Below are 18,916 nucleotides of genomic sequence, written 5' to 3'. Positions count from 1 at the left end.
ACCAAGGTTTCTAGACCCAAAGAGAACACTCACCTCTTCTTAAAATCAATAATAGTCATGCTTGAGATGAAACTGAATTCTGTAGGCTAGAGTTGTGCTTATTTGTGTGTGTAAAGCAAAAGACAACAGACTTACTCCTGGAGGCAAACTGAATCAAACCAGACTACTCTGGAGAAAGGCAGTTGAGGCTCATGGAAACAATGGCATGGTTTGTGCCAAATCCCAGAGCAACTTTCCTACAAAGGACACAGAGTCTGTGTGATGCTGTACCCTCACAGATGTAAATAAATAAAAGTGGGTTTGTGGAACAAAATAATCAAACTCCATTTAAAAGGACTTGTGTGTAGCACATGATTACCTTGACTTTGAAATCTATCCTTCATCTCCTGAGGGCTGAGACAAAAGATGTGCTCCACTATGCCTGGTTTCATTAGCTGTCTTTAAAAAATGACTTTGTTCCTCACTGCCTCCACAGCCCACATTTTCTGATGCTTGGACTGTCAAGGGTCTCTCACATGCCAGGCAAATGTTGTACCACTGAGCCATGTCCTCAAGTCCAAAGGTAGTGTTTTTCGCCTTTTTTGTTCCAGCTGTAATAAAGAAGCAGACGCACAGTGCTTCAGTGGGTAGCTCAACACCCATGCTCATGTAGATGGTGAACTCAGTGGGTCACAAAACAGAAGTAGATGGCATGAAAGTGGGAAGGGAATTAATAGGAAAGAAAGAAATTGTCAATATTGGTAGGAGTGAGTGTGCTCAGAATGTATTTTGTACCTATTCAAATTGTCCAAGAATAAGTGTGCATATGAGTGTGTATGTGTGTGTTTGTATTTGTGTGAGTGTATGCATACACAAATAAATAGATTTGTATTCTGATTCATTGGGTCTGAGTTGAAGTCTAGGAATCTATATTCAAACAAATTCCTTAGGTAACGGGGCACAGGTAATGTGAAGGCCCTATTCTAAATAACAATATAATTTCTTTTCTTTTTCCCACCAATTTTTTTTTCCTATAATAGCTCAGTCTAGCCTCGGAGTTTGTGATCCTGCTTTAACCTACTTAGTGCCAGGATTACAGGCATGCACCAACCTTACCTAAATACCACAGCAATTTCCTCATGTCTTTTTTGAGAAAGGTCTCATGTAGCCCAGACTTGCCTCCAATACTCTAAGCAGCCAAAAATGACTTCAAATGCTTGATCCTCCTGCCGTCACTTCTCAAGTATTGAGGATGCAGATGACGGCCACCATACTTCTATCTATCTATCTATCTATCTATCTATCTATCTATCTACCTACCTACCTACCTACCTACCTACCTACCTACCTAGGACAGGGTCTCACACTATAACCCTGACTAGCATGAAACTTAGTATGGAACACAGGCTGGCCTTGAACTTGAGATAGTTCACTTGGGAACTTCCTACCTTGGTCTCCTGGGACATTACAGGATATTACTCCTTACTTTACAGGAGTGAGTCAATATACAAAGCCTTAATTCAGTCTTGATACTTTACAAAAGTCATATCTTGCTGGGCCTGGTGAGATACATCTTTAGTCTGAGAGGCAGAGGTAGGCAGTGAGGAGTTCCAGGCACCAGACTCTGACTCAGCATTAGATCCAACAACAAGAAGGTGCATCTGTTATATGCTTTCTCCTTAATGCAACCCTAGGATAAAAGAGGAGGGCTCATCACTTCATTTTGTTGACATAAAAAATATGACTCAGAGATAGACAGTACTCTTTTAATCTTATAAAATTTGTATATAAAGTATGTTGAGAGGCCACAGTGTCAATCCAGTCAGCTCATGGTGTGGTATTGGGATTGGAGAAACTGACTGCTCTTCTAGAGGATCTGGGTTTGATTCCTAGTATTCACATGGCAATTTATAATCATCTGTAACTTCAGTACTAGGAAATACAGTGCCTTCCTCTGGCCTCTGGTGGCAAACAGGCCTGCAAGGTGGTACATTCATTCATTCATTACATTCAAATAAAACACTCATACACATAACATTTAAAAATTAGTTAATTAAAACATTTTTTAGAAAGATGTAGCAGAAGATTCATTGACAGGAGAGTGTCAGGCATTGATATGAGCAGATGGAATTTTGTGACTGCTCCTCTCTTGCTTATAAGAGAACAAAGATGTATCGCTAATTACCGATTCTTTCTGGTTCATTTCAGGGAGGGTAATGAGCCAGGGGAGACCACCAAGATCACATACCGTGAACTCCTGGCCCAGGTGTGTCAGTTCAGCAATGTTCTCCGAAAGCAGGGTGAGTATGGGCGTGGGAGAAGAACTAGAGGACCTAACCCTGAGGTATCTGGGGAATTGGTGAGAAAGAGGACAAGAAATGGAGGAAATTTGGTAACAGGAACAGAAAAAGTTAACTGGGAGGGACCCTCTGAGTGGGAGGGACAAGGAATAGCAAGAAAGGCCCATGGTGTCTGTTCTGTGTCTTTTCCTGTAGGTATTCAGAAGGGTGACCGCGTGGCCATCTACATGCCTATGATATTGGAACTTGTGGTGGCTATGCTGGCGTGTGCTCGCCTTGGAGCTTTGCACTCCATTGTGGTAGGAGCTCGGGCTGGTGAAAGCAAGCAAGGGTGAGGGACAGGGTTGTGGAGAAGGGAATTGGACCTGGATGGTGAAGGATCATAAATATAGGTCCAAATCAGTTATTCAGTACCTTCCGGAACCCTGAGAACCTCCTCTCCTTAATCACTTACCCATAGTTCTCCCCTTCCCCTCAGCTTTTTCCCCCTTCCCTAGTTTGCAGGCTTCTCTGCAGAGTCTCTCTGTGAAAGGATCCTGGATTCCAGTTGCTGCCTGCTCATCACTACAGGTGACTAATTTTTTCACGCCTTCTTCAGATCCTCCTACTCCTCAAGCTTGGTCTCCAGTCTGCTTGTTGACTTGGGGCTATTGGAATGGAGGGTAGGGACTGCTTGCCCGCCTTCTCCTCATCCTGCATCAGCTGGCTCTGTGTCAGCCCAAATCTCCTGGGAGAACCAGAGTCAGGAGGCCTATTCAGGAAGGGCCCTGTGGTCATTGGGCCCACTGGGGAGCATAGTGTGTACTAAGGCCTGGAATGTTTATTGCTCCCCAAAGATGCCTTCTACAGGGGGGAAAAACTTGTGAACCTGAAGGAGCTGGCTGATGAGTCCTTGGAGAAATGCCGAGAGAAGTAAGTTTGCTGGCCTACTGGCTACTAACCTGGTTAACAGGGTCTTTCTCCACTGCCAGCTTCCCTTTGTCTCTTTCCTAGAGGGGCATGGGTGCATCCTGTCAGCTTCTTCTAGCGAACCAGGCCAGTGCTTCAGCCTTCTTCTTCTTCTTCTTCTTCTCCAGGGGTTTCCCAGTGAGATGCTGCATTGTGGTTAAACATCTGGGGCGGGCAGAGCTGGGCATGAATGACTCCCCCAGCCAGTCCCCACCAGTTAAGAGGCCATGTCCAGATGTCCAGGTGAGTCTGACACTACTGTACTCTCCTTTGGGCTCTAATTCCCTCTCTTCCTTCCCCCACCACTTTTGCTTCTTCACCATAATGCTGAGGTCTAGGAACAATTCTAGGAAAGTGTCTTCTGATAGAGCTGATTGAGACAAGGCGATTTTGACTTTCAGTATGGGTAGAGAAGCCCTTGGGCTCTAGGATTTTGGGGAAAAAGCTGTGATGGTTGATAAGCACAGGGGACCCTTAGGGTTTGGGCTTGGGTGGGAAAGGTGCTGACTTGGGTGACTGTGTTCATCCTGATTGAACTGTGACTTGAATGAGCTACATTTGTGGCTTTGGACCAGTTACTTCTGCGGAAAGCTGTAGGACATGTTGACAGCCTACAGTTCTGAGGGGTATAGGTACGTTAATTCTGGGGTCCAGAAGGATAGAAGATTACTTAGGTTCTTTGATTTGAAGTATCTGAGAAGTGCTGGGAGTAGAGAGGCTAGCTAGTGTGAGACTAGGGAGGTTGGAGAGCCAAATCAATATTAGAAATTTTGTTCAGAATAGGGGTTAGGAAAATAGAGGCTGGGGGGACTAGTGAGAGGGCAAGCTGGGGAGAAAGAAGGCAAGTAGGGGTTGAGGGAACACTCACCCTTCCCTCTCACCTCTATCCTTGGACCCTGCTCATCAGCCTTTCCATTCCATGGGCTCTTAACAGGGTAAGCTGAAAGAGAGATCCAAGTGCATCCGGCCCCAGGTATCCACTGCTTCCCTGTGTGCTGCCTGTATGTCCATCTGCTGTCTGTCTGTCTGCTCCAGTGAGCTTACTGCCAGAGCTAAGCCTGGTCCCTTTGTTTCTGGGCCTCTTGATGTCCCCTGTCATTCTGAAGGGCTATGGAATCAAATGTCTGATATGCCTTTGTCAGTTCACATATAGCAAGGATATCGGAGTTAGCAACAGACATCAATCCACTCCTGCCACATATATCCTTTGTAGGAGAGGGGACTAGGTAACCTTTAGGAAAGCATGTGCTATGTACTTAGCTGGGCAGAGTGTAGATCCAGGAAAGACAGGAGGCATCTGGAGGAAGTATAGGCTCTGATCTTGGGATTTCATCATCAAGTGCAAAGTTAGACCTGTGTTGCAAAGAAAAAGAGTTTTGTAAGGACAGCAGAAAAGGGGTTCCATAAATACATTGTATGCAACTTAGCATTTCTAAACCATGCATTATTCTGAAGTAACTAAATGCTAAATTCAGCAAAAGTCACACTGTGGCGCTCAAAGCAGACTAGTATAGAGCAGTGGCTTGGCATTCAGAGGCCAAATTTTAGTTGTATGGCTTCAAACAAATCATGCCTCGTCTCTGGACTTGACTTTAAAAAACATCAGTAATAAAGAGATTATGAATGGTTAAGCAAAAAAACAGTTCCCACCCCTAAAAAAAATGTAAAGGCCACCGTTCCTGTGAGCTTCGCTGTCTTCACAGGTTACTTGAGTCTTCCATGAATCCTTGTGCTGGCGGTATATAAACTTACTCTGATGGGTGTGGACACAGACCTGGTTTCTAGAAAACTGTTTTTCTTACAAAATTTAGTCAAAGACTGGCTTGGGAATGCATGCCTTTTTATCCCAACACCAGAGAGGCAGCATCATAAGGATCTCTGTGAGTTCAAGACAGTCTGATGTAGCAAGTTCCAGGCCAGCCAGGAAGGGAAGGAACAAAACCTAAAGGAGACTTTTTTTGAAAGAGGTAACAAATGTGGTGGTTTAGAATGGGGTCTCCAGATCCAGACTCCCTGGTTCAAATGTTGTCTCTGCTGCCTGCTACAATGTAAGCTAGGGCAACTTAATCTCTTTTGTTTCAGTTTTGCTCTATATAAGGGAAAGATAGTAATTGTGCATATCTCATAGGATTTTATCTATCTATATGTTGTTTGGCATGTAGTAACTACTCAATATATGTTAGGTGTTGTCACTGCCTTAAAACATCAGACAGACTAGCAATTTATAGAAGGAAGGCTGGGCTAAGTAAATAAATAAATCCAAAACAATACAACAAGAACATGTTCTTGTAATTTGGCCTCAAACAGCAAACTCATGGGTTTTTGTTTTTTGGAGAAGAAAGTAAGTCAATCACAAAAACAAAACGAGTCACAAAAACAAAGATAAAAAAATAAACCGCAAACAAATAAAAGCAGCGAAGAGAATTAAATTACTCTCACAAAGCTCAGGTTGGCTTGTGTGAAGACTGCAGTGAAAGCTGTAGAAACCTTGTTGGCCTCCAGGCTCCTGCCTTGCTCCACAGTCTTCGGAGGAAGGCCCGGAACAGTTTGCAGGTGCTCTCTACCATACCACCTACAAACTCCATTTTCCTCTTACATATCTCGTAATCTCTGTTCTGGCCCAAGGACAAGGCCAGCTCCTCAGTTCTTATTTTAGAAAACCCAGCCCTTCTCCTTCCAAGGTCACAAGCCTCCTAGGTACACATTCATAAGCAATGTTTGCTTCACTAACAGCTCATTCTGCTTCCTGGTGTGCACTATGCTCACTATCAGCTCCACAGTTGGAGCACCACACCTACTCCACCCCCCCACAGACACCCACAAAGGAAACATTGTTATAAGACTGTTAAAAATTCTCTCATTGCCCCAGTATAACTGTCTTACCCTATGACAATTCAATGCACAACAAACCAGCACCATTTATAAAGAATATTGACATAGTTACACTTAAAAGCACTAAAGCCCTCAGCTCAAATAATCATTTGACAGAAAAAACGTATTCATGTGACAGTGTACACATATATAGATCAACCACTTAATGATGGGGTACTTTTTGTTTTCTTGCTGGGACAGTTTTTCCTGTCACATAACCAGATCCCTCTAGAACAGGGCTTCACTCTGTTATGGCCACAGCTGACCTGGAACTCCCCATGTAGATCAGGCTGGCCTTGAATTCATCATGCCTCTACCTCCTGGGTGCTGGAATTAAAGGCATAAGCCACCCTACACAGCTTCACCTTTTATAATCTTCATAATGCTCACATTCCAGACATTTCAATATCTCTTGAGTAAAGGTCAGGTGGTACATAAGAATAGGAGTGATTAGAGAGTCATATTCTAATTTATCAAGGTATATGCCTGACACTTTGGGGATTTAAAAAAGCAAATATTCACAGAGCATTATGGCTATATTACTATGTATTAGAGAAAGGAACTTATCTAACATTGCTATATCTACCAGTCAGCCAGGGTCATAGAATATTCCAAGAATCTGATGGAAGCAGATGGAACTACATATCCATGTAATCCCACCAGTGTGGGTGCTGAGACTGGAGAATTATAATTGGAGGCAAGCCAGAGACCTTGTCTTAAAGTAAAATAAAAATAATTTACTGACTGTGAAAGAGCTTTAAGGTAGATAAAGAAAACCCTAAACATTTCTCACCAGCTTAACCTTTCCTCCAGTGGTCATTAGACTTACCCCTAACCTTTCTGACTTTAGTTAGTCTTTCTCTCTACTTGCAACAATCATGTCTCTGTTGACTTTTACAAGATCATGTCAGAACTTTCTGGCAAAAGGAACTATTCTCGTTTAAAACCACTTAAGGGGCTAAAGAAATTGTTTAGCATTACGAGCATTTGCAGTTCTTGAGGGGAACAGGGCTCTAAGAATTCACATCAAGTGGCTCACAACTGTCTGTTAACTCCAGTTCCCAGGGATGCAAAACCCTCCTCTTGCCCAACCACCTGCTTTTCCATGGCACACCAACATATGTTCAACATACACATATACACATGAATAAGAAAATAGGAAAGTGGGTGACTTCCCATGGCCATATGGGTAAAAGATTGAACTCCAGTGTAATTTTTGAGACATCAAGGGACTCCAACTTCACCCAACAGAGCTTAAACTGGGAACATAGTCAGGAAGAGAAAACAGTTTCAAAGGAGAGGTGAGAAATAGGATAGCAGATGATCCTGAAGTCATTGTCAAAGGCACTCAAGCACAGTAAGCCGTCCCTTTCCTGAGAGGAATTTACCTTTGGCTTTCTACTAACTTGAAACGAGACTTACTGCTGAGTGGAACCTGTCTTCAGTAGGAGCTGCTATGGGAAACCCTGTTGGTTCTACTTTGATAAAGATACCAGAGAGAAACTCCAAGATGGCTTCTAAACACATGGGAAAAATTCCTGAGCCCAAACGTGTTGGGTTCTCTTGCTATTAACTAACAGAATTAAGTGCTCTTCTCACCTGTAGGCAATGACTAATTTGTTTTTCTGGATTGTGCACTTGTCTACGTACCTGCTAATGGGCCACCAGTCCTAGAGTGTGTATGTGTGTATTCAGGCTGTGTATGCATAGTTATTTATTCATCAAAAATGCCTTTTGAGTGTTGAATACATTACTAGATGCTAAGGCTATGGGAGATGGGGAATACAGCTATGCCACTACCCTCCTAGAGGTCCCTGTCTAGTTGGGGGAGATAATAATCAAGTAGAAAATACCTGGAAATATGTGTTGTGTGGGAATAAACCAGGCGTGATGATTAATAACGACAGGTGGGGTAGGGGATGTCAGATACTGTTCAGGGAAGTCTTTCTAGGAAGGTGGTATTTCAGCTGAGAGGAGCAAGACATGAAGGAGCCAGTAAAGGAGCAATTCTTAGAGTAAGCCAGGTAAGTGAGGCTCTGGGGTAGAGGAAGAGCAGGAGTAGGAGCATAAGTCTGTTCTCTCTGCTCCATTGGACCCATGAAATCCATATATGTAGGGCCTTAACCCCTCCAGGTATCAGGTAGGGTATCTCCTGCCTCTATCTTGAACTGTTTTACAGTTTTCCCTGCCCTTTTTTACTGTTTTACTGTCTTCCCTACAGATCTCCTGGAATGAGGGGGTTGACTTGTGGTGGCATGAACTCATGCAGCAGGCAGGAGATGAGTTTGAGCCTGAATGGTGTGATGCTGAGGACCCACTCTTCATCTTGTATACCAGTGGCTCCACAGGCAAACCCAAGGCAAGTGTGTGTGTGTGTGTGTGTGTGTGTGTGTGTGTGTGTGTGTAAGGGTTAAAAGGGTGAGAATTGAGTTTCCGGGGAAGCTTGGAATGACTGACAGAAACTTTTAGAATGAGTACTGGGGATCCTAGTGACATGGTGACTCAGATACTCGATCTAAGAAGGTAAGTGGTCAGGATACTTTTGTGGCACTGGGGTACAATAAAGGAGATCGAAGAGAGAGACAGATGCCATGAAAGGGCATTGGCAGGATTAAAATCTTCAGGAAGGATCTTTTTCCAGCTCTGTGCAGGCTCTCTCTGTTGGTCAGTAGAGGTGGACACAAAACCCCGACCTGAGGCCCCATTCTCCCCACAGGGTGTGGTGCACACAATTGGAGGCTACATGCTCTACGTGGCTACAACTTTCAAGTATGTGTTTGATTTCCACCCGGAGGATGTGTTCTGGTGCACAGCAGACATTGGCTGGATCACTGGTCATTCCTATGTCACCTATGGGCCACTGGCTAATGGTGCCACCAGTGTTTTGGTGAGATGGGAGATGGGCATGGACAGAGTTCTCCTGGTGATCATTTCCCAAAGCTTCTTCATCTTCCTTGAGAAAAAGGAATTTTGAGGGGTTGTATATCCTACTAGAAGGTTTCTTGACTTGTGTGGACAGAGGGTAGAGACACAGTTGGTCATAAAGGGTGAATATTTGGTAGGGAATGGAAAGACTATTGGGAAGGGCCCAAAATAACCAGATTTCACTGGGGTCAGTTTGAGGGGATCCCCACATACCCAGATGAAGGCCGCTTGTGGAGCATCGTGGACAAATACAAGGTGACTAAGTTCTACACAGCACCAACGGCAATCCGGATGCTCATGAAGTTTGGAGATGATCCTGTCACCAAGTGAGACCCTTCCCCATCTGTTGTCCCATAGCCTTCAGAGCGGAACACTGCCCTTCATGCAGTTTCTTTCTATTGTCCCAACTTCCTGACCGGGGATAGGGGAGGGGCAAAGGAACACTGCATGCATGTGTACTTTGGCTCCTAATGGTACTCAGAATTTTCCTCTCTCCCATTCTCCTGTTCAAGGCATAGCCGAGCATCCTTGCAGGTGCTAGGCACAGTAGGTGAACCCATCAACCCTGAAGCCTGGCTTTGGTACCACCGGGTAGTAGGTTCCCAGCGTTGCCCCATTGTAGACACCTTCTGGCAAACAGAAACGGTGAGTAAGGGATTAAGGAAGCTAGGGGTCAGGAACACTGCAGGAAAAGTGATTCAAATCTTTGATCTCTGACTTCCACAGGGTGGCCACATGCTGACCCCTCTCCCTGGTGCCACACCCATGAAGCCTGGTTCTGCTGTGAGTAAAGACTTCTGCTTGTCCTAGGCTTGGCAGGGATAGGACTTGGGGCTGTTGGCCTATTAGAGAGTAGGGTACTGGCCTGAGAGCTAGGAGGAACTGGGGCTCTGTGGAAGCTGAGTCAGAGTTCCCTGTTCTTGGATTGAGCCTCTCATTTGCTTTTAGTCTTTCCCATTCTTTGGTGTAGCGCCCGCAATCCTGAATGAGTCGGGGGAAGAACTGGAAGGGGAAGCTGAAGGTTATCTGGTAAGAATCTGGAATCTTTGGGAGAAGAAAGTGTCTGCAGAGGGTACTTTGTTTTAGAATTTATAACCGTATCTTCCCTGGTAGTTGCTAAGAACCAATACAGTTTACAGTTTGTCCTCTGCTGAAAGACACCGATAGAGATCCTTCCAAATACTTTCCTGTATCTTTAGTTTTTCGTACATAGGCTCTTAAGGGCCCTTATAGATTATATTCCAAGATTCATGATGATAATTTTTTGGTGTCAGTAAGTCTTAGTCTTAATCCTTCCTTTGACATCCATTTCTAGAGAAAAGAATCTTTGTAGCTTAAAGACTAATCATATAAGCTCTGAAGTCAGCCTGCCTGAATTCAGATCCTGACTCTGCCTCTTCTGTGACCTCAGATAAGCTGTTACCTATTGCCTTTGAATGTAATTTTTCTCATTTGTAAAACTGGGTTATAATATGCATAGATAATAGTATTTTATCTCCTACATTTTATTAAATTATTGGATAATCTGTACAAAAAGGTTAGTCTGAAATTGCACACTTAAGTGTTTTTAAATGTTAGCTGTTGCCATTTTTGGGATTTTTGGTTTTGTTTTGTTTTGTTTTTCTGGTTATTAACTGTCAGATCTCAATCTCATTTCACCTTTCCAAGATCAAGTTAGTAACAAAGGCAGGACATGAATCCAGGCTTTCTTACTCAATCTAGAATTCTGCTGGCATAGAATTCTATTGATTGGAAATTATTTATTCACTAATATAGCTTCCATTTTTATGACTTGATTGCATCTAATTGAACCTGCTTTCCTGGGTATCCAAAAGAAACTCTATTTTCCAGATGTTTATTTATTCACAGAACACTGTGCTAGACAGTTTTTCATACACTAGTGATTTAATCCTTATAATAACTTTAGGATTTATTATTTACAGATGATGGTCCTGAAGTTCAGAGAAGCAAAATAACTTACCTGAGGCCATATAGACTCGGGATTCTAGGCCAGGTTCATCTACCCCCAAAGCCTATACTTTTCAGGGTTGATATTTAGGATATTTTTCCTTAATGTTCAGCAGTGCTATGATTGTCTCCCTGTGAGACAGCCTAGAAGATGTGATCATATATCTTCTGTACCTTCTGTATCCCCCAGGTGTTCAAGCAGCCCTGGCCAGGGATCATGCGCACAGTTTATGGGAACCACACACGTTTTGAGACCACCTACTTTAAGAAGTTCCCTGGCTACTACGTGACCGGAGATGGTGAGCCTTGGCTGTCCTGCCCCCAACCCTTCTCTGCAAGACATGTACCTTCCATTTTCAGAAGAGTTGGCTAGGGATGAATGACAGAGAAAGGAGTATGCCCTAATGTCTGAATCTGGTACCCAGGAGAACTACAGTGAAGGCTATAAGAGCAGGAATGAGGGATGGAGAGATGGCTCAGTGGTCAGAGCACTTGCTGCTCTTCCAAAGGTCCAACCGTGCCAGGTGGCTCAAAGCCACCTGTAACTCCATCTTCAGGGGATCTAGGGCTCCCTTCTGTCCTTGGTGGGCACCCACACACAAGTGGATACAGTAAAACATAAATGCACACATATTAAAATTATTTTTAAGAAAGAGCAGAAAAGAGTATTGTAGGAACAGTCTCGGAATGGTACCATCTGAGATTAGATGTCTAGGGAAACAGACTCTGGTGTTTTACTCTAGTGCTGACAGAGCTAGGGCATGTAGAAATGGGTATTACTATATCGTACTAAGCCTCATATCTAGAGCCTGTTTGTGCATTTTCTGACTACCAGTTCATCCCTCCTGCAGTATTTATTGAGTGGTTACAATGACCACTGATCTGATGAGTACATGGTATATTACTGTGAATAACACTGTCAAATTCTATCTTATGGGGCTCACATTTTAGTAAAGAGGGAACAGACAATAAACCAAGTTTATTGGTTACAAGTGAGTCGCAGGTAGAGAGAGATATTATGAAGAAAACAATGAGGTGGTGCCTTCAAGGATGGCCAGAGAAGGCCTGAGGATTTAAAAAGGATCAAGCACAGAGAAGTCCACAGTAAGAATATGATAGTGGACACAACCTTGAACTACATAAGAAATGGATTAAAGGCTGTGAGACTGGAAGTGAGTCTAGGGAAGCATTCTTAATTATGTTGGAAAGATAGCTAAGAGGTGACACAGAGTGTGCAGACATGGGAAGCAATCTACATTTTATTCAAGGTAGTGGAGGCTGGGATGTGGCTCAGTTGGTAGAACCCAGGCCTATGTAGTTATAAAATTCTGGAATCTGTTCCCAGCACCATATTTACCTCAGCACAGTGCAATCCTAGAACTTTGGAGGTAGAAGCAGAATTAGGAATTTCAGGACCAACTTTGATACATAGTGAATTTGAGGCCAGCCAGGGGTGCATAAGACCCTGTCTGAAAACGGGAGGGTGTGGAAAATAGATCAGTAGTAGCAGGTTTGTTTACCTAGCATGAAGTCTTAGTCCTCAGTATTACACACACACACACACACACACACACACACACACACACACACACACACACACACACGGTGAGGGTCGGTAGTTAGTATCTGGAAAATAATCTTGAATGTTCTAAAAAATATACTTGAGATTGGATATATTATTTATTTCCATGGAACAAATTATGCCCAAGTTGGCAGTTTCCAACAACTTGAAGATTGGGATCTAAGAGCATCTTGGTTGGGTGTTTTTTAGTCAGGGTATTTCGTGTAAGAATGAAGCTGTTAGCTGCTGCTGTAGTCATTGAAAGGTCTGACTGAACCTAGAAGGTCTATCTGTATGCTGGCTCACAGGACTTTAGGCGGGAATTCTCAGGCAGTTGTAAGTTGTTTGGCTTGGGTGCTGGGAACTGAACCTTGGTCCTCTGGAAGATAATCAGTTTAAGTAGGATCTCTCCATAGGATTACTCACATGGCGCCCGGCTACTCCCAGAACACATGATCTGGGAGAACAGACTAAGATGGAAGCTAAAATGTCTTCAGTAAACTAGAGGATGGAGATTGGCGGGGCCATCTTGGAGGCTGGCTGCTAAGGAAGACAAAAGTGGGAGCAGGAAGACTTCTTCAAAGATCACAATAAGCTACTGTAGTAGATGTGGCAGTTCCACATTATAAATCAGGGTACTCACTGTGTTGAACATTTCCCCAGGCTGCCGACGGGATCAGGATGGCTATTACTGGATCACTGGCAGGATTGATGACATGCTCAATGTGTCTGGTGAGGGTCCTATATCCCTTCCCATTTTATTAGCTCTTTCCCCCAGCAACTCCTAGACACAGACTTTGAAAAGAACCAGGACAATCCTATTGTGAGACTGTGTGTAGAATACATCATTCAGTCCTGGTCCCAGGTTTTAGAGGAAAAGTCTAATGCAGGCTAGAATATGCTGAAAATGAGTCTAGGATGGTCAAGACATGCTCAGAGGCGTACCATTAGAGAGTGAATGAAAGCCTTCCCCATTTGACCAGGTCAGGTCAGCCCTGTGGGTGCAGATGGGAGCAAGAGCTGGGGAAGGAAGGAGAACTTCCTCTCATGCACTTCCTTTCTCTTGACAAGGACATCTTCTGAGTACGGCAGAGGTGGAGTCAGCACTTGTAGAACATGAGGCTGTTGCAGAGGCAGCCGTGGTGGGCCACCCTCATCCTGTGAAGGGTGAATGCCTCTACTGCTTTGTTACCTTGTGTGATGGCCATACCTTCAGTCCCACCCTCACCGAGGAACTCAAGAAGCAGAGTAAGGAGCATCCTGGGCAGGAACTAAAGGGTCTGCAAGATACTGGGGAGAGGTTGCAGCAAAGCACAGACAGACCCCTGCTTTTCTCCCCCATTCTCCTCTCGTCTCCCACTGGGATAGTAACAGCCAACATTTTTTAGAAAACTTTTTCTGTGTTACCACTAAGATCAGTGCTTTAATGCTTTACCCCATTTAATTCCTATAATTACCCCCATGAACTAGATCCCATTGCTACTGCAGTTGTAAAGAGAAGAAACTTCAGGTGCAGAGAAGTTGAACTGCTTGCTCGAGGCTATGCTGCCAGGAGTGAGATTTAAACTCTAGCAGGCTGATTCTAGAGACAAAGTTCCATGAACATGGATTTAATAAAATAAGACAAAGAATCAAAGACACCTATTCAGAGAGAGTGGGGAACAGGAAACCTTGGAATGACTCTAGGCAGAACTCAGACAAAGAAATAGCTGAGGAAATCAAGTCATGGCTTTTGGAAGTCTGGCTAAAGGCACTAAAGACATGCTTGATAATTTGTTGGTTACAGTTAGAGAAAAGATTGGCCCAATTGCCACACCAGACTACATCCAGAATGCACCCGGCTTGCCTAAAACACGCTCAGGTAAGTTTAGAGTTCCCCCAGGAACTGGGATGGGCTACACAGCCCAGTGGTGGCAGGTGTGTGGGTGAAAGTCCTTAAAAGGGCTGGGATCAGTCAGCGCTGTTACCACGTCAGAAGTGTGTGGGTTACCAGGGAAAATCATGAGGCGAGTACTCCGGAAGATTGCTCAGAATGACCATGACCTGGGGGACACCTCTACAGTGGCTGACCCATCCGTCATCAACCATCTCTTCAGTCACCGTTGCCAGACCACACAGTGAACAAGACTCTTGTCCAGGGTTTCCCTGTGCTTGGCTCTCCAAATTTCTGCCCATCCATCCTGCCTCTCACTCAGGAGTACCAAGGGCCAGTGCTAGTTGACACTTTGGTTGAAACCAGGGAGACAGTTACCTAGACTGCCAGGTAGAAGGGAACAGGGCTCAGGTCACACTGGCATGCTCCTAGACTACAGAGAGGTCTCCAAGCCCAGAACAGAGGCTAGAACGCCATGTCCTTAACCAAAGTTAGCTGCCCAGAGCATAAGTGTGGGCCTAATTGAAAGCAGGGCAGCAACTCTAATCCTTCCGGCTTTCTCAGAAAGCGCCTGCACTAGCCTTTAGAAGTGACCGTTTGCAAGTCTATGAAAAAATATTTTTTAAAATACTTTGTCTGTATTCTGAGTCTGAATTCCTTGCCAGAAGGTAGCAGTGTCTGCCCGTTTGTTCTAGAGACTAGGCAGGTGGGTTCGGTCTCCAGAGGACTTTCACATCATCTGCTTCATTGAAAGAATAAGATATGCTGATCCTAGAACCAAGGGAGTTAACATTCCTAGTTCTGCACCATGACCAGAACCCTGCCCAGGAGAGGCACTTTTAGGTGAAACTCTCTTTTCTTTTTGTGCTCAAGACCCACTGTTGTATGAATAAAGTTTATGAGCTCAAGAACATAATGGCTATTTTTAGGTATCTGTGTTCATTGTCTGTTCTGATGTGTGGCAGATGGGAAGGGAACTGCTATGCCCCAGACTGCCCTGGACCCCTTAGTTTTGGCATAATTTTGCAAAGCTCCATCCTGAAGACCTCTGAGGAGCCCCTAAGCAAGAGTGAGAAGGCAGTTTACACCTGTGATGTCACATCAGGGTTGCTCTTTCCTCGGATCATCTTGACCCTACAGTCCTCTGGGAGTGACCAAGGATTAGAGAACTTGAGTATCTTATGTACGGGATCTGAAACCAGTGAGGAGCCCCCAACCGCTCACACACACACACACACACACACACACACACACCCCACTTAAACCCAGTCACCTTTCTGGCAGATCCACCTTACATGACCTGCCCTCCTCCTCTTGGTACATGAAACATTGAATTAGCTTTGTTGTTTTATTTAGGGCAGAGCTGGGAAAGTCTGTGTCCATCTACCCTCTTCCTCTGGTCACTCGGTCCTACCCCAGGTCAAGGCACTAGATCCTGCTGGTGAGAGGACAATGAAGATTTGCGGGGTTTGTGGGCCTTTGCCTCAAAGCAGCTTCCATTCCCACACTCCAAATCTGGGGATCTCCAGAACTCTTTCGATGGAATCATAGTTTATCTGGTCCTCGGACAGAGGGCTGAGAGAAGGTGCCCAGGATTTTCCCTTCCCTGAAGCCCCTAGAGGTCTATGGAAGAGACAAGCTCCCCAAAGATGGGGACAGGGGTAGCCCCTCAGGAGAGGAGTGCCAAGTACAGGGGATAGAAGGTCTCTTGAGTGAAGTCCCTTCACACAGGGTAGGGGTTGTCCAGGACTGCCACTCCTGCAGCCACACCTCCATCTGCATGTTCAATGGCTTTGGTTCGAAGTAGATGTCCCACATGCTTGTTCATCACAAGTGTTGTTCCCTGTCTGTGGAAATGAGGTAAGGAGACATAACATTAGAAACCCAGGACCCCTCTGGTCCCAGCTGACCAGCAGATTGGACGGGGCTATGTTTAAGAAATGGTAGGATTTTAGAATCAGATTTGGAGTTGCTCCCTAACTTGGAAATTATTAACTCTGAAGCTTCTTCACCTTCCTAAAAAATGTCCTTAATTTAAAATTGAGAAATTCCTCTTATATTACAGGATGGGCATACAGATTAAATAAATTGAGAAAAGCTTATAGCATGATTCAGATGAACATTTATGTCCTGAGCTAGACATTTCCTTTACCTTTCTTTCAAGGTGCCTGCAGTGGTAATGGGAGCAGGGGTAGGAAAAGTAGCAGGCAAAATGCTGCAAGTAGTTAAGAGTCGGGAAGGCTGTGGTATGGGGCATGGCATGGTGGCATTTAGTTGTCTTTATACTTTGACCTGACCTTGAAGTATTTTTTAGGCAGTTGTATTAGGACTTTGTTCCTTACCAATTCCAAAGTCCTCTTTTCTTCTTTATTTGAAATAGGGTCTCTCACGTGTCTAGCTGTCTAGAAACTTGCTGGCCTTTACCTCGTAGAGATGTATCTGCCTGTCCTGTCTCATAAGTTCGGAGACAAAAGGCATACACTACCTTGCCTCCTTCTTATTCTTAGTATTCAGATCCAAATCCAGAAGCTACTCAGCATTTCAAAGCCACTAAATACCCTCCTGCTCCTCATCTTTCTCTGGAATCCCTATTGGTTTTAGAGCTGCACTCAGACTTTCATAGTTCCTGGAGTTCTCAATCCTTTTTGGTACTACATGGAATTCCTTTACAGCTATAAAACATGTCTCTTCACTTTTAGTGCTGTGGGCTGGATAAGTCTTGGATCCTTGGCCTTTTTTAATAGGTAAGGAAACAGGCAATAAAGCTAAAGCTAAAACGGAGCCCTGTGGCTCATGGCTCTATCCAAGGTTCAGTCCGTGCTCTTGTAGGGATGTGGTAGAAGAAGCTGCTCCTGACTGGCTTACCTGACATAGACTCCAAAAATACCCAGCTCCGAGATGCACTGGACCACTTGGGAAGGGCTGCCAGGCCGTAGCAAGCAATTCAAAAACGGCTCAGGTTCAATCTTCTCCATGAGGATGTAGGAGGCTCTCTCCTCACTGTCCTTCAGCTGCTCCAGAGCCTGGACCATTTCCTCCCCATATAAGTTATTACCTGCAATTAAAGCAGCCAGTCACACAGAGAATACCTGGCTTCTGAGAAGGAAAGAACACTGACAAGTGAACACCCCCGCCACCACACTGTTCTGTTTGGTTTGCCCCATCTATGGATGTTTCTCCTTAGCCACCATTACTGGTTCTTTCTCCTCTTAAATGTTGGGGTTCCCTGGGCCTGAGGCGATGTCTCAGTCTGTAAAGTGTTTGTTGTGCAAACACAAAGACCTGAGTTCTGATCCCAAGCATCCATGTAAAGCTAGGTGTGGGGTGGAGACAGGTGCATCTCCAGAGCTTGCTGGCCAGCCACTAGTCTAGTCAGCTGGTGAGTTCCAGGATCAGTGACAGACTTTAAAAAAATGGTGGAGAGCAATAGAGGAAGACAATGGATGTGACTATGCATACACATGGGCACACACACACACACACACACACACACACACACTGAGGTTCTTTAGGAATTCTTTATCTTTGCTCTGTCCTCTACTTTCTGTTCCTAAGGCTTCACCTATATTGTATAAGTTAACTTCCAAATCTTTTAACTCATATCCTTTGTTCTAGACATCATAAGCATGTACCATGTGTTCCTAACGCAAACTCAGCATATTCACATGCCTATCTATTTCTGTTAGAACTTACCCCTCCTGAACTTATACTCCTAATAGGATGAAAGGCATCCCTGAGTCCTACTGAAGTTCACTCTCCCCGTGTCACCTTAGTTAGCTTACCTATGTTACCAACTCCGAAATGTTGCCATCTATGCTCATATTGTCATAACCCTAGTCTGGGCCTCTACATGGGTCTTCTTGCCAATGGAATCAGCCTTTTTCCATGCTCTCTGCCACAAATACCTCTTCTCATTCCAGGAAATCTATACAGGCTGAAGCACTAAGCTTTGAAAGTTTTCTTCACTGCCAAACCTACTTGGATCCTGAATAGTTCATGTATTCTGATGAAACGTTAATGGCTTCCTACCTCACTTGTGATAAAATACAGTTTATACCATATATCTGAGTGTGAGTGTATGTGTGAGTGTGTGTGTGTGTGTGTGTGTGTGCATGCCAATATTGGGGTATCTTTTTCAGTGGCCTTAGTTTTTGAGACAGGGTCTCTCACTGAACCCGGAGCCCGCTGTTTTGGCTAGACTGGCTAGCCAGTGGGCCCTCAGGATCTGCCATTTTCTGCCTTCCACTCCAAAGCCCTAGAGGTGCTGGTGCCTGCTGTCATGCTTGGCTTGTGTGGGGGTGAAGACCCAGCACTTGCATAGTAATCACTTTTCGACTAAGCCATCTCCCCAATCCCAAATTTCCTGACATATTTTCAGTGCTCCTAATTATCAGGTCCCCAGTAGTCATTCCCAGCCCACACTCCTGCCATCTCCAGCCCTAGCCTCACCAGTTTCTCATTAACCTCTCAATAGTCTAATCGGTGTTTGTG

The 18,916-nt window shown here is 44.5% G+C and overlaps 2 protein-coding genes across 4 annotated transcripts in view; one reads left to right on the top strand and one right to left on the bottom strand.

Moving 5' to 3' along the window:
• Window positions 1-15,347, top strand: part of ACSS2 (acyl-CoA synthetase short chain family member 2) — a 38,386-nt gene extending 23,039 nt beyond the window's left edge. Inside the window, exons 3-19 of one of the 2 annotated variants that reach the window (XM_080924769.1) lie at window positions 2,188-2,279; window positions 2,475-2,578; window positions 2,777-2,849; window positions 3,116-3,191; window positions 3,356-3,470; window positions 4,162-4,200; window positions 8,320-8,457; window positions 8,815-8,985; window positions 9,216-9,349; window positions 9,536-9,668; window positions 9,750-9,806; window positions 9,972-10,052; window positions 11,182-11,290; window positions 13,216-13,284; window positions 13,624-13,800; window positions 14,339-14,413; window positions 14,546-15,347. In XM_080924769.1, the coding sequence (XP_080780895.1) occupies window positions 2,188-2,279; window positions 2,475-2,578; window positions 2,777-2,849; window positions 3,116-3,191; window positions 3,356-3,470; window positions 4,162-4,200; window positions 8,320-8,457; window positions 8,815-8,985; window positions 9,216-9,349; window positions 9,536-9,668; window positions 9,750-9,806; window positions 9,972-10,052; window positions 11,182-11,290; window positions 13,216-13,284; window positions 13,624-13,800; window positions 14,339-14,413; window positions 14,546-14,673 (1,771 nt within the window). In that variant the 3' untranslated portion in view covers window positions 14,674-15,347. The remainder of the gene's footprint in view (window positions 1-2,187; window positions 2,280-2,474; window positions 2,579-2,776; window positions 2,850-3,115; window positions 3,192-3,355; window positions 3,471-4,161; window positions 4,201-8,319; window positions 8,458-8,814; window positions 8,986-9,215; window positions 9,350-9,535; window positions 9,669-9,749; window positions 9,807-9,971; window positions 10,053-11,181; window positions 11,291-13,215; window positions 13,285-13,623; window positions 13,801-14,338; window positions 14,414-14,545) is intronic. The other variant, XM_080924770.1, reaches the window with a different exon arrangement.
• A 425-nt stretch (window positions 15,348-15,772) lies between these two features.
• Window positions 15,773-18,916, bottom strand: part of GSS (glutathione synthetase) — a 28,850-nt gene continuing 25,706 nt past the window's right edge. For both annotated transcript variants that reach the window (XM_080925039.1, XM_080925040.1), the window contains 2 exons: window positions 17,291-17,480; window positions 15,773-16,272 (listed from right to left, as the gene is read on the bottom strand). In XM_080925039.1, the coding sequence (XP_080781165.1) occupies window positions 16,149-16,272; window positions 17,291-17,480 (314 nt within the window). In that variant the 3' untranslated portion in view covers window positions 15,773-16,148. The remainder of the gene's footprint in view (window positions 16,273-17,290; window positions 17,481-18,916) is intronic.

This window comes from Micromys minutus, assembly GCF_963924665.1.
Source record: "Micromys minutus genome assembly, chromosome: 11".
Classification (NCBI taxonomy): domain Eukaryota; kingdom Metazoa; phylum Chordata; class Mammalia; order Rodentia; family Muridae; genus Micromys; species Micromys minutus.
This window is presented reverse-complemented; position numbering and strand designations above follow the sequence as displayed.